This window comes from Gymnodraco acuticeps, unplaced genomic scaffold (assembly GCF_902827175.1).
Source record: "Gymnodraco acuticeps unplaced genomic scaffold, fGymAcu1.1, whole genome shotgun sequence".
NCBI lineage: Eukaryota > Metazoa > Chordata > Actinopteri > Perciformes > Bathydraconidae > Gymnodraco > Gymnodraco acuticeps.
Genome location: NW_022990502.1, coordinates 3,173,633 through 3,188,797, shown reverse-complemented (window position 1 = coordinate 3,188,797; position 15,165 = coordinate 3,173,633). Strand labels below are relative to the sequence as shown.

The window sequence follows — 15,165 nt, the reverse complement described above, 5'->3', positions numbered from 1 at the left end:
CACACACAAAACACACACACACAAACACACACACAAAAACACACACACACAACACACAAAAACACACACACACCACACAACACACACACACACACACACACAACACACACACACACACCCACACACACACATTCTCTTTTAAACATTAATATGTTTTGGATGCATATTGTTCTAGTATTTGTTCAGGCTGTTACATAGGCTACAATTAGCCTCTGTTGCTACCTGCTGGTGGTGAGTAAATATTAAAATCAGTTCAAATTGACAACCGGTCCGCGATTTTTTTTTAATGTATCTGCCGGTCCTTGGCACAATAAAGGTTGGGAACCCCTGGTGTAGACAGTTAATTAAAGATCCATAAAGATATAACTGCACAGTCCAATAATTGTTGACATGATGTGTTTAAGTCCTCTAGGATCAACAAACGACATATCGCTACCTGGTTGATGCAGGAAAAATGGTACCAACACAACTGGCGCACATGCCTAAGATTTCCTGGTCAGAAACGAAGGAACGCAAAGTCAGGTAAACAATTTAGAGGGATGACAAACGGCTCATTTCGGAGGACTGGGGGGGGGGACCAGCGACCCTCCCCGACAGGCGCACGGACACGAGGGCCCGCATTAGCTACATGTGTGACCACAGTTTTAATTATTATTATTATATGAATATAAATATTTTAATTATTAATATTACTGTTCAAAATTATATAATGTTATAAAGACAGAAATCACTTTAAAAATATGTTTACTGTTGATATTACTGTTTAATATTGTGTTAAGAATGTTTATAACAGAACACACAATGAATGTAATGAATGACAAACAAAAGATAAATACAAAAAATGTTTAGAAGAATAACTGATTATTAATGCAAATATATATTAAGAAAATGTATTAAGCTGTATGATTAATTTATCATATTTTCCATCATAATGTACTCATCATTTAAAAAAAAAATTGCAACAGGGGGGTCCCCGCCAGAGGATAATGCAATGTGGGGGTCCTTGGCATGGCAAAGTTTGGGAACCCCTGCTCTAGAGCAGTGCTTCTCAAACTTTTTTCAGTAGTGTACCCCTTTGAAACATTTTCTCAGCCAAGTACCCCCTGACCGATCCCGAACATTTTTTTTCGAAAAAGCCTATATAAATAATTACAATATAGTGATGTTCCCTCAGTGTGTGATGTATTAACTCCTTCGTGGTATGCATTACAACAAACTAAGGATATTTTCATTTTATGCATGAAAAAAAATAACATAACACTTTTATAAAACAGATTTTTCCAAGGAGTTTTTCAATTTAAGTAATATGTTATTGTGAAAAACTATAAAATACAATACACACATTTGACATGTTTATATGAGGACCCCCTTGGTGGTTCTAGGAATGTTTTATATACAATTGTGTTTTCTATTTAACTTATTTTACTAAGATTCTTTTTTTAATTAACCTTTTTTTTTTTTTTTATCTCACGTACCCCCTGCAGTACCCCAACGTACCCTCAGGGGTCCGCGTACCCCCATTTGAGAATCACTGCTCTAGACTACAGAATGTTGGCAAAAAAACTAAACCAAGGTCAGGCAGTGACAGCCTCTAAAGTAGTAATACTTATAACATAAGAAAAATAGGATAAACTTAACTTGATATTTGAAGGAAGTCCAGTAATACAACTACAGAATGAATGAAACTCCTCTGCAGCACAACAGTTTCAAACTCAAACTGCTGATTTACCAACCAGCCTCTTTTGTTCAGTTCTGTCAAACCCTTCTTTATAAACTGAACTCAACATAATATGAAAGACAAAGTTTGACATGTTGAGTAAAAGGCTTAAAGTTCTCAAAGTCTATCCTGGCTGCTTATAGTGTTGTGGTAAGTCTCATAATATATATTTGTTTCGTGAGCACAAGGAAATGGAAGTGGTTAAATTAATGATTTAAAAAATGCTATGTTTACAATGTAGGAGTGTGTTTATTTGTAAAGTACACTGGACCTTGTGTAAGGTCAATATGATTTGTTCGCTAAACAGATAACTAATGCAGATTATTATTAATCAGCTCAATATTATCAGCAAAACCATTGTACACCAGCCGGTACTATTGTGGAGGCTTGTCAATATACAGTGATGACGTGTTTTTGAAGGACGCCCCAGACGTTAGCCTTGCAAGGGCTCCCTCAAAAAAGAGCAATAGGATTTGTTCTTGGATTTTAGAATATAGCAGAGATAAGCCTTGTATCAAACAAATCTTTAAGATACTTACACGATTTGTTCAGCAGGATAATCCTCCCATATTAACACCACTTTTAGGATTTCTTAAGCGTAAATACAATCGCAAGAAGTAAAAAGCAAATGGCAATAAAGGAACAACATCACAGTCACATGGCTGCATCACCATTGCTAAGCTAAAGGTGGCTAATGTTCGGTGCAGTGATGTTTAGTTGTCTCATTAAGTCACTCGTTATCGACCGCTGACTTTTTGACACAGAGGCTACAGATGTTCATGAGTGGGGTTACTACATTACTGACATATTTTATTTTGTAAAAACTAAACTCTAAAGAAAAAACTAACCAAACGTGGTACATTGCTTACTCATTTCTGGGTTTAAGGGCTAATTCATGCACCACTCTATGCTGAACGACACCACCATCAAACCAGAGGCCCGTTTATTTCTGCTTCACAGACCATATGGATTTTGGTTTCAGTGTAGCAGTGAACTTTTGACGGATATGAAACACATATCAAATGTTTGGATTTCTAGTAGTTGTTGACAATAAACCAGCGTTAAGATGCAGATGTGAGTTACAGAAGGGACCGAGGTCAGTTAATGAGTGGACAGAATGAAGACAGGAGCTGTGAGACCCACCTGCAGCATCCTCCTCCTGATTCAGGGTCACCCGGATGTTCTTCACCAGCAGCTTCCAGTCGTGGGCGCGGGGGGGTTTTGGGGGTGAAACCACATTGTTGCCTGCACCCTATTGGAGAAATTATTATAAAGTAAATAACTCAAAAATGTTGATCTACAGTGCGAAATATTATTAGCAACAATGTAAGTAAAGTAGAATTTCCCAGCTTTTTCAAATATAAGCAACACAGTTCTATACAAAAAATACATAAATCAAAGCTTTGAAAACTACCTCCGAACTAAAAACACCTTTCAGTGGGTCAAATTGCATCATTCATCTTAAACACTGTTGGAATAATACATATACAACTTTTTAGGGGAATAAAACTTCTACTAGCTTGTTTAAGGCTCCCAAGCATTGTAATGTGCTGTGTATTTGTACCATGCTGTAAGAAAGACAATATAGACGGGAATACTGTATGTAAATCACCTGTGCTGACACACTGAACTCTTGCCAATGATTTGCATAGGATTTTCTGGTAACACTTTATATTAAGGTACACAAATTAACCATCAACTAGTTGTTAATTAACATGCATATTAGCAGTATATTGGCTCTTTATTAGTCATACTAGCCTGTACACATGCTTATTGCACAGCTAGCATTAGCTATATTTACCTTGTTTACACTTAGCGGTACTAAGTGTTAATCTGTGTATGTTACACTTGCATGTATGAGATCATTAAGTGCCTTGTATCTTCTTTTTGTATAGTTTCACTCCGTTTGAATGTCAGTAGACTGCAAATAAGTCAATAAAGGAGCATGGCTGCTCATTCCCTGGCTCTCAAAAGAGTTTGGCTGGCTGTTTAATCTATGTTCACACTGAGACAGTACAACACATAGAGAGATTAGTACACCTATAGTGTAAGTACATACAAGCAGGTCACACAGTATGATCACAAATAGATAAAATCTGTTTTTATTAAAAAGTACAGGCTGCATGTTTTGGTATGTGTCTGAACCTCTCTTTAGTGGTTCTTTAATAAAACAGATATTTCAACGTGTGCCTACTTTGTTCATGTACTGTTGAGGTTCATTTCAGTAGCTGTGTGCTATAATGTATTTACAAAGTGTGAAGAGGAGGCAACCTCTTCAACTCTGTATCCATAAGCCCCCTCCCCTCTCAACCAACTTCCTCCTGACTGCTTTTCTGTTTCTTTTTGGTTTTGTTTGTCTACCCTCCCTCCCAAATGTAAAGCGTCTTTGGGTTCAAGAAAAGCGCTATAGAAATATAATTTATTATTACCTAAGAATAGGGAACCTGTTCAGGTCAATTCGAGTCAAACTAATAGCTTATTGGCTATGAACAAGACTTCACTTTAAAATAGGGAACATGTTATTAGATATAAATACCTAATTTTGAGTTATTTAGACTTAATTAACACTTATAGTTTCATGTCTTGTTAAATAAGAATAGATCATATTTGTTAAGTGTTATTATGGGAGAATTACTATTCTTGTGGTACTGCTGCCTTATTAGGCCCATATTGAGCATATTAAGACAAACTCATGTACAACAACTTCCTTACTTGCAACAAATAAGCACTAATTAGAGGGTTATTGAGGAAAAACTCAACTAATGGCTTATTACTTGTAGAATATGGTCACGCAGAATAAGGCATTAATAAGTGTTTTATAATGACTAATAAAGGGCCAATATACTGCTAATATGCATGTTAATTAACAACTAGTTGATGGTGAATTTGTGTACCTTAATATAAAGTGTTAGCGATTTTCTTTATGACCATGGAGAATTTGCATCAGCCAGGGTTTTCACCTTTTAGCCAAATATTCATTCAGGTTTTTTCTACACACACTTAAAAAGCCAAAGAACATGAGTGTATCTGATATATTTTCCAACGTGTCCTGGTTCATTATTCTCAAAAAGACAATTTGGCTGTTTTTCAGTGAAAATTCTAAACATTTGAACAGTGTTAATTTCGAGGCTTGATAAATCAGCGTCACGTGACATTAGGTAATGTCAATCAAATCTAAACATTAGTGGCTGCTTTAATAGGGCATGTGCAGAACGAGATCACAAACTGTGAATCCTTTATGCTTTAGTGGATACACAGTAGCTTCGGAGATTTGACATAACTCCAGTATCTGTATTGCCATCAAAAGGAATGTGATACCAGTTCTAATTAGTTTCCTTATGACACTTGGATAAAAAAGTAAATATTAGTACATTTTAATAACTTTCTCCGGTGTGGAAACAAGTCGCAAACACACAACATATCTGTCTCTTTAGCTTCTAATGATAACACTATGTTTACCAGCTAGTCTCTAACTGCCATCTGGTGCAGCACAGGAAGTGTATAGCAGCTTTTTGAGTTTAGTTTTATTCTAAACTACACTTTGTTTTTTGCAACACAATGAGAACAGTGAGAGTGAAACCAAAACAGTGAAGTTATGGGTATTAAAACGCACCTTAAAGTGAAACTTTATATAGGTAAACTCATTATAAAATCTTCTGTAAACCCAGGGGGTGTTGCAGTTTCAGCTGATCAATTAGGATTAGGTTCAATAATACCTTCACATTGTCATTTTACAACATTACTATGACAAAAATATTGATTGCAGATCCTAAGTCTTTCTGTCAAATGACACGATACTATAATCAAAGGCCTGGGATGACAGACGTGCACACACTTGTCTGCATTGCTTTGTTGTGCGTTGGCAGCTGTTCAGATGTCATGCATCAGCATCCTGAACTCACCTTGAGCTGTGAGGCCTGAGCAGGCCTACAGCTGAGCAGCACAGAGGGGCGCGCTGCACACAGCAGCCCCCTCAGCTGCTGCTGCAGGGCCGCTGCACGGCAGGAGGAGGCATGGTCCTGGCAGAGAGAGGTCAGAGAGTCAGACATGTCCCACAGGACTGGAGCAGATTGACTAGGACTGCACAATTCATGGAAATCTTATTGAAATTGCAATACGGACTAGTGCAATATCCAAATCACAGTAAGCTCAATATGAATTAAAGGCTTCATATTTTAAAAATCAATCTGAATGAAGTATTGCGGAACTGCATTAACATGTTGTTGGTACGGACCATCAAAAATAACAATCACATCATCATTTTAAATTGAACATTTCAATAATATTTGTTTTTGTATGGATCATTCCGTCTAGTATTAGGGGTCATATTGCAACTGCATTGTCATTGAAATTATTGCAATTAGTTCTTACTGTTGTTCAGCCATAATATTGACTGTCTTTCACCGAAGGATAACTTTCTCTAAGCAGGTCAAAAACTACGAAAAATAAAGTACACTTTCAACAATGTTACATGTTCAGAGGACTTCCATTTACCTGGGTGAGGGTGGGGGTGACCTGTAGCACCCCCGAATCCAGGTGCGTCACCCCCCAGATCACCTTCACCTCGTCTTTAGCCTCCTGCATCTGAAGGTCCAGCTGAGGGACACAGAGGAGAGAAAACCAAAATGCCTTATGATGCCAGGGTTCTCAGAAAGCCTTCAGTGCTCACCAGCTTGACTTATTCTAACATCTATCAATTATTTAGTAATAAAACTGCCATTTATAATGTCTATAATGGTTATCTAAATATGATGTGGAACATAATGACCTAATTCTTTAATAAATATGTTCCTGTGGGCTTTTGGCCTCTCATTTGAAAGTACATCAGTCTAGTTGTATTGTTTAATGACTCAAATGTCGAACCATTAAGCAAGCCTTAAATTGTCACCACAGCAACAGTTTTCATAACAGTAAATATCATGCATTCATTTGATGACTAACCTAAATGGCAACACTCAATCTCAGACTGAATCAAACCTATTCTCAGCACATGACTCTCTCAATCTCTTCTCCATGGCAACCTGTGGATGGGATTAATGTGTGCGCTTTGATGTGACAAAGTGTAATTCATAATTATTCTTTAGATTACATTTTGTGTGATTGTTTGAATTGAATCTTGCATACCATTAGTTACAGGAACATTTTCGAAAATGGTGTTTCTCCTAAAAGCATGCCCTGCATTCTAAATCAGTTTATTAAAACCCTGAAGATGACATATCTCCAGTTTTCATCTCAAACAAAACACTAACGCTCTGTAAACTCTACTTATCGTATGCAAACTCCAGACTGACAAACAAGAAACGCTCATTAGAAAAGGTCAGCAAGGTGTACATCCTCATATCTGAGAGAGAAATTGAATGAAGAATAATGGAAATAGACAGAAACCTGCCTGGGCCTTCATGTCCCAGCATGCCTGGATTCCAGCGTGAGGCTGAACAACGGCCTCTGTGCTGCCAAACAAAGCTTCATCAGAGAGCAGGAGAATGCTTAGATGGATCCAGAAGAACAATATCACAGGCTGCTTTGATCCCACCCGGATCACTTCATACAAACAGTGTTATGTGGGAGGCTACCATAATTATAAAACTCAATCCACATGGAGCGAAAAGAGAAACAATGATGCTTATTGAAAAGCTGTAACCATCCAAATAGCTCCGATCATCTAACTAACCATGATCAATGTTTCTCTGTGTAGTATGTGTATTCACTCTGTCCTAACGCCTTGTTGAGAAAAGATAAGGCTGAGTGAGTGAGTGAGTGAGTGAGTGAGTGTGTGTGTGTGTGTGAGGAGCTCCACAGATTGGTCCATTTGGACCTGGGTATGGTCACGTCACCATACTCAGGAAGAAATAAATGGAAAAAGAGAAATGTCCAACGAGGCGTTCTGGGGCAGCACAGACAGGTCTTCTCTGTGATAGAGTTTTACTCGCTACAGGGTGTACTTTCAGGGTTTGTGACTGCAGACCGTTTACATGCAGAACAAGCTTCATAACACAAGGGGACGGGTAATAACCGGAAAAGCAGGACATGGGACCTGTGGTGCTACTCCTTTGGGATGATGCATGTCACATGTGTGTCCTTCAGCACATGCAGCAGACCATGTGATGCAGCCATGTGTTAAAGACAAAGTACACTGAGCAGTTCACCGGGTGCGTTGCTGTGTCCCTGCACTGTGAATACCAGAGGCCTCTGGTCCGCATATCCCAGCACCCCTAACATGACGGGCCAGGACTATTCTAGTATGGATCAGAGTGAAAAGCTAACAAATGTTCCAGTGGATGGATGGAGACATTTGAAAGGCCTCTCTGACTAAGCTGAAACAATTATAGTGAAAAGAGGCTTCCTTTATGTTCCCGCCGCAACAACTGATCCCAATCAAAACAAAAGCACCCTGGCTCTAATCCTGACTTTAGCTCCTGAGTCTCTCACTCAAGTTGTATTTATGGCACAATGAGATCAGGGTGGGTGACGACAAGCAACTTATCCCTTTAAAAATAGCCTTAACACAATTGGGTTAGCTTGTATAGCTGCTTGAATGCATACTTTGGTGCAGACTTAACACTGAAAGTAAGAACAGGAGGAAAGCTTACTACAACTTAATGAACACAAGCTGTTACATATCCCATCACACAACCTTTCACTCACTTCAGTTAAATACCGCATCTGAGTCTGACGCATAAAGAGGGTTTGGAAAGACCACGATTCACCTTTTGGGATGATAAATCAAATGAATTGCTGCAATGTTCAGATGAAGACAAGGTCATCTTTAGTCATTTGTGTCATAACTTCAGTATTTCAATGGTTCTCTTGATGAATGTCAATGTAGACAAAGAGGGCTAACTTTGGAGGGGGGTCTGACAGTGATTTTTGTTTAGGTCTTCTTGACATTTGCCAAGCACAGAAAAACACCCCATCATTTCATCTAAGACTCCTGCCAGGCCCGCAGTGAGCCAGCACAGGGCAGCACTTGATGTTCAATAAAACCTCCCAATAAACTAAACCATATTGACATCCAAAGAGTGTCTGCTTTCAAATGCCTCAGAGCTAAGTGGATATTTAGTAGATGACAACTAAGTATTGTTTACTTTCATGAAACTTAAACAGATGCCTCAGAAGGAACTAAAGAGTAGTTACCTGCAGCTCCAGTGGAGCGATACACACTGTGTATTTACAGGGCTCTGCTGAAGGCATGGCTGTGGAGGCTGCACTGACAGAGAACTGAAGCTTCTCCCCGATCACACTGCAGCAAGCGGCCTGTTGGGAAGACAAAGTGAGGCATGAGTGTTACATAAATACAGTTAGAATGCTGGAGCTAAAGCAGGGACAGCGTTGTAGACTTGCATGTAGTTGTTCTATGTAACAAGAAAACATATCCAACAGCGAGGTAAACCAGAATTTGTAATAAGCTATTGTAAAAGTGCTGTTTTCCTATCCACATGTAAAAGGAACTAGAAGGATTTATTGATACTAAGGGCAGTAGAGAAAAGTTTAGAGCTTTTTCCATTAACGTTGAAGTTCAAATTCTCAATAAACACTTGAATGCTGTGCTGTCTTTCTATTTACTTGAATGTGTGAATTCATTCAGTTGGGTAGGTAAGCTTGGGATGGATATATTAAATATATACATACAAAAAACTAGAGACTCTTTCCAATGAAAGTAGCTAGCCGCAATAGCTCCAAGATTGCTATATCTAGTTTGTAGGTCGCCAAGTTGGCATCATTGACAGTTCGTCTCTTAAAGCCTCTAAAGCTCTGCAACAAAAAAGGATCATTATGAATGTAAATACTATACATGGTAATGCAGCAGGGCATAGTGCGATGAGGCAGGCAGGCAGAACCAGATTTATTTCTAAATATTTATCGATCAATATTAGGCTACACTAATATAAGGCTACTAGTATTATAATATTACTGCAATAATATTCCAGTGGTGGCTGCTTAAGGTTGTTTCTGGCTCGTTTGATCCAAACATTGTCTAAAGCTCAAAATGTATTGTAATAGATGTAAGAATTCTCAAAATGTACAATATGTTTTGATCCAACACAATATTCTGATTCAATCCATATATGTTAGGGTTTTTTTTAAACAACATTTTCACCACAATAAATAGACTGCCTTCTCTCCAGCTCACCGCACACAAAGGGGGGGGGGGGCATCTGTATTAACGGGTCAGTCTATAAGCACTCTAACAGCACCATAAATTACATTTAAACAACCACAAAAAAACAATTATTGTTTCTGATATTGATTTAACGAGATGCTGTTATAACATGGAAACGGCTTAATTTAAAAAAAATAAGCTTCAAAAATGTTTTATGAAGCACACTGGGAACAGAACTAAACATGGTAAAGCAGCGTTCAGTTATTATGCTCCAAATATCTGGAACAAACTCCCAGAAACCTGCAGGTCCGCTACAACTCTGACTACTTTTAAATCCAGGCTGAAGACTTTTCTTTTTGTCGCTGCTTTTAATTGAACTATTCATATCTTAGACTGCACTGTAACTTTTATCCATGTACTTTTTCTTTTAATATTTATTTTATTAGCTTTTCTTTTTAATGACTGATTTTAAATGCCTTTTTCTTAATCTCTTTCGTTTTTTGTAAAGCACTTTGAATTACCTTGTGTTGAAAGGTGCTATATAAATAAACTTGCCTTGCCTTGCAGCCCTGTAATACATGTGTTCCGTGTGTATATAGTCTTGCGCAAGAAACACATAGCATGAACAGACTGCAACAAAACCAGTCTTACAAAACAGACTTCTGCTAAACTGGTGCAGAAGCAAAGCATCTGCCTTAGATGAAGTTCACACAGAACTGTGGAAAAGGGAGAACATCTGTGATCAGAACATTCAATAAATCATTTTCACTGCAAAGGAATTTGTCTGTAATAGAGTAAATAATAAAACAGCTTTAAAGTGTCCTCTAAGTATTTAAAACATTCATTGCATTCATTCTGATTTGAGTGGAAGATGGGTGTGTTTGTGTACAGTTGAGTATTACATCACTGTGAGGGGAAACCTAAGCATAAACAAAGGTGCTGCTGCATTCCTGTCTGCTGCTCCTCCTCCTCCTCCTCCTCCTCCTCCTCCTCAGTGCTGAGCCTGACAGCTATGTAAGCTTCTTGGAGCACAAGCACACACACACATACACAGCATGTGGGTAAAAAATAAGCCTCTGCTCATTAAACTCCCTGCATTCCCCAACAGAGCACCTGGTATTTCGCTCCATAACATGATGGTCACAAAGAAAGAAATGGCTGAGTTTGCATTGGGATTCCTGCAAAGCCAATCAGGCCAGCAACACAGCAAGTCCCTATCTGAACCGTCAGAAAATAAAAGCCCTCCGCTGGCAGCTTGTTTTGCACAGTCTGCAGCAGGTTGGAACATTATCAGAATGACTGAAGCATCATACAAGTTCTTCAAATCTTTTTTAAGCAGGGGAATTCATTTATAGTGTCGCTGGATTTTTGAGTGAGCATGTGGACACATGAAAAAAGGCTATGCCGATTCATTAGCAAGTTAATGAGGGAAGTGTTTGTACAAAAAGTTGGTGCTTGTCTATGTTAGTTTAAATGCAGCACTGGTGGAGCTTTTCCACTCAATGTGATAAGGGGAGATTGACTTGAAGAATTTGTTTTGTATTTGAGTATACAAACAAGGAAATACAAAATACGTAAGTGTCTGCTTCTTTAACCCAGATGAATGCTGAAGTTGCCATAAAAACAGAATCCAATGTGTTCGGTGGTTTGGAGGAAGGGGACGCAACACTCAACAATATAATAATGAATGCCGTTATCTCCCAGAAAAAGCCCTTATGTATTACTAAAACAAAGGGTCAGTTTACCTTTTTTCCCTGCAGACTTTTGAAAGCTGGATACTTGGCTGACCATTAGTTCTGACGCCTCAAGGTCATCATCTTCGAATGTTAACCGAACAGGACCCTGATGAGGAAGAGGACAGAAACATTCAAACAACAGCACATGGGAAGAAAATAAAGTTGTTGCAATCAAATGAGCAATGATCTGGGCTGTGAGGCATCACATTGGAAATGCATAATGTTCCCACGTGATAATACCTAGGAACAGGAAAACAGCAGGGTGGTGCAAATGTTACAATGCTGTCATTAAAAAGAAGCCAGGATAATGGTAGATTGATGACGTCCACTTTGAAACAGATGTCAAATATCGTCCACAGTGAGTCTAGTCGATGTGTATATGTAAACCTTTCAATCTTGAATCAAAGGACGGGGGAGATTCTATTGCTGGGTCCTCAACTATCCATGTGAGAGGATACATGAGATCACAGTCACATCCTATGCAAACTGCACCTTCTTTATTGGAGTCACCTGCCTGCCACACAGAGAGTGGTGGCTGGCTGATCATGAGACTTACCCCACTCTTCTTCGATTGGTCATTCAATGCCCTGCACCAAGCTCCTCTCCACTGACTCTTCCAGCTCCTCTGTGACAGCGCCCATCCCAGCAGAGCCCCGGCTTCCTCCTTCGCCGCATTGTCCCCTGCTGCTGTCTGCCTTTTCCCTACACCCCGACGCTGGACATACTGTACGAAATACACTATCAATGTAACGAGGGATGCGAAGAAAAGTGTGACCATGCATAACCACTGCGGGTCCTCCAAACCGAAAAATGAACCGGAACTTTCGGAGTCGGACATTCTTTGCAAATGAAAGCGATGATCGCAGCTTAACACACCTCCTCTGAGAAATATCCTGGCAACCTGATAGACCATTCGGTCGGGGAATCAGTGAAATACATCTCCCACAGCTGATATCACCACGGATCTCAGCCCCCACAACGAACTATGCATATTGTGATTCATGTTGCAGTGCCCCATAATAGCTTTAAAAAGCCGTATATATGTCCCAAGTCTGTGCACGGTGTTTAAAATAATTATATTATTGTCCTATACCTAGACCACAGTTTCGGTTCAAAATAAACGTAGAGAACAGCGCACTCTCCTTCTCCCATTCAATGTGGTTGTTAGCTTAGTTAGCTAATCTTCGATACGCTTCGCTTAAGTAGCTATTCTTCATTAGCTATGGAGTCGCCAAAGTTTTTAAACAGGAACTATTTCCGTAGTCTCAAGTTAAACTCCGCGGCACGATATCCAGATATAGAACCAGAGTCCCGGGTAAACATCCTGAAAGCGGAGCAGTGCAGTTGTTGCCGCTGGACTCGCTTTGCGGCTCGGTGTGACTGTACAAACTAGTTGACGTTTCTAAACGGATATGTGGCACAAACTGTAAGTCCCAGAATGCAATGCGACTGTTTGCGAGAGTTTGTTGTTGTCCGGTCGTTGTGCGAAAATAAGCCTATTTTCCAACTGCAGACACCTCATGGTAACGTTTATTCCAACTAGAAACGCCTATTTGAGCTGTATAACCCAAAACTAAATCTCACTTAAAAGAAGCCGTTAAGAAAGAAAAAAACTATTCAGTTACTACTTCAGTATTCTGAACCTCGTGACTTGCCGTAGATTGTCCTACTGTCATCATTACCACATCTTGCTGCCCCATTTGTTAGCAAACAACTAGCTAGCTTTTATTACAATGTCCCAGTCGTCCGTTCGTACACGTGGTATTTATAGTTAGCTTAGCCGTTATGAAAACTAATATTTTGTGTTTTAATGCAGTGTAATTCAGCGTGAGGGATAGGCGCCGCCCATCTGTAGAGGTAAACAAAGTGTATCTTCGTCATTCACCGAGCATAATCAAGCTCGGACACAGGAGCCATCATTTTGTCGTCGTCAGTAAATGGAAATACTTATTAATTAGCTATGAATTGCCGCTCAGAGGTTCTTGAAGTAACAGTGGAGGCGAGGCAGGTGGAAGAAGCTATGCTGGCTTTGTTGCACACCATTTTACTGCATCGCAGCTCCGGGAAGTTTCACTACAAAAAGGAGGGCACCTACTCCATAGGTACCGTGGGCACACTTGACATCGACTGCGACTTCATCGACTTCACCTTCGTCCGAGTGTCCTCCGAAGAGCTGGACAGAGTGATCAGTAAAGCTGTGTCTGAGTTTAAGGTAATTGGTGGTTAAAATGTCTGATTGTTGACTGTAATGCTTGGGCAGGCCTGTTACATGTTTGACGATTGTATCACATGCTTTTGTTACAGGACGCTTTGAGCAACACTGGCAGCGATGGCATGGGGCAAATCTCCCTGGAGTTTTACCAGAAGAAGAAGTCTCGCTGGCCTTTTTCTGACGAATGTATTCCCTGGGAAGTGTGGAGCATCAAGGTCAACGTTGTCAACCTGGCCAATGAGCAGGAGAGGCAGATCTGCAGGGAGAAAGTGGGAGAGAAGCTTGGCGAGAAGGTGATCAATGTTGTCGAGGTCATAAACCGACATGAATACCTGCCAAAGATGCCCACCCAGTCTGAAGTGGACAATGTTTTCGACACCAGTCTCAAAGATGTCCAGCCGTATCTTTATAAAATCACCTACCAGATCACAGACTGTCTGGGCACCTCTGTCAGCACTACAGTGAGAAGGCTTCTCAAAGACACCCTGTCACTGTGAGGAGGCTCCAAGACACAGAGAAGAAACATCTGTATATACAGTTATGCCTGCAACTCTTTTTATGACCAAAAACACGATTTAAAAGCTCTACTGCTGCTACAATAAAGTAGTGTCAGTGTAACCTGCTAATCTTATACCTTCTGATGGCTCTGCTGTGGTTTCAGTATAGCTTATACCTTTTAGGCATTTTGATTATGTATTGTCGATTTGGATTTTTGCAAGCTTTCCAAAGTACCTGACAACATCTATAAAAGCAACTTTAACACAGTAGCAAATGAGTCTAACTATCAATTGAATTCTTATTTTCTTCGAGTTGTGTTGTTGATGCCAATCTGTAAATTATTGTTAATCTTTCAAAATAAATGTTGTTCATTGTAGCTGATGGTTATTATGGTCAACAATCATAACAAACTAAATAAGGATGTAACCCTATCCCAACCTGTGAGATGAAAACAACTGCTGGCAAATAGAAAGTCACAAAATTAGATTATAAAATCAAATCTAACTTTTTGCTTTCTGCAGAATGTATGGCAGACTTTTTGAGCAGATTTCCTCATCCATGTGAAAACTTCCTGTTTGCACAGTTTCATTGAGTGTGACCTGACACATGGATAGGACAGGATTTCCAGTTTGCAATTTTTCCAAATAAAAGCAATCACCTTCTAGGTTCACTCCCACAAATGGTCACTGTGGCCCTGAGCTTTAAAAACATCCCAGAGCTCAGGCTCTCCTGCCAACAGGATACCGTGTGTGTCCGCTTTTAAAATGACACAAATGGATACAGCAAGGGCTTTTCCCTTCAAAGTCACATTGAAGAAACTGAGAACCGACTTCAATATGAATATATGTTAAATATATAAAATGATGCAATAATCAATCATACATATATTTAATAAAAGAAA

General features: G+C 39.5%; 2 protein-coding genes across 3 annotated transcripts; one reads left to right on the top strand and one right to left on the bottom strand.

Annotated features, from left to right (window-relative positions):
* Positions 1-2,860: 2,860 nt before the first annotated feature.
* LOC117553036 (C2 domain-containing protein 2) lies at positions 2,861-13,036 on the bottom strand (the record flags this gene model as incomplete). Of its 2 annotated transcripts, none has more annotated exon segments than XM_034226790.1 (6): positions 2,861-2,969; positions 5,620-5,736; positions 6,212-6,313; positions 8,852-8,971; positions 11,564-11,660; positions 12,111-13,036. In XM_034226790.1, coding segments are annotated over 4 exon segments (385 nt in total), but the record flags the coding sequence as incomplete, so codon positions are not given.
* A 195-nt stretch (positions 13,037-13,231) lies between these two features.
* atg101 (autophagy related 101) lies at positions 13,232-14,640 on the top strand. The gene is made up of 2 exons (XM_034226791.1): positions 13,232-13,766; positions 13,859-14,640. The coding sequence occupies exons 1-2, from the start codon at positions 13,515-13,517 to the stop codon at positions 14,261-14,263; spliced, it is 657 nt and encodes a 218-aa protein (XP_034082682.1). The 5' UTR covers positions 13,232-13,514; the 3' UTR covers positions 14,264-14,640.
* Positions 14,641-15,165: the final 525 nt, after the last annotated feature.

Excerpts from the sequence above, each read along its gene's own strand:
- atg101 (XM_034226791.1), top strand. The coding sequence starts at position 13,515 with ATGAATTGCCGCTCAGAGGTTCTTGAAGTAACAGTGGAGGCGAGGCAG. Across the intron at positions 13,767-13,858 it reads AAGCTGTGTCTGAGTTTAAG|GACGCTTTGAGCAACACTGG; the intron begins GTAATTGGTGGT and ends CTTTTGTTACAG.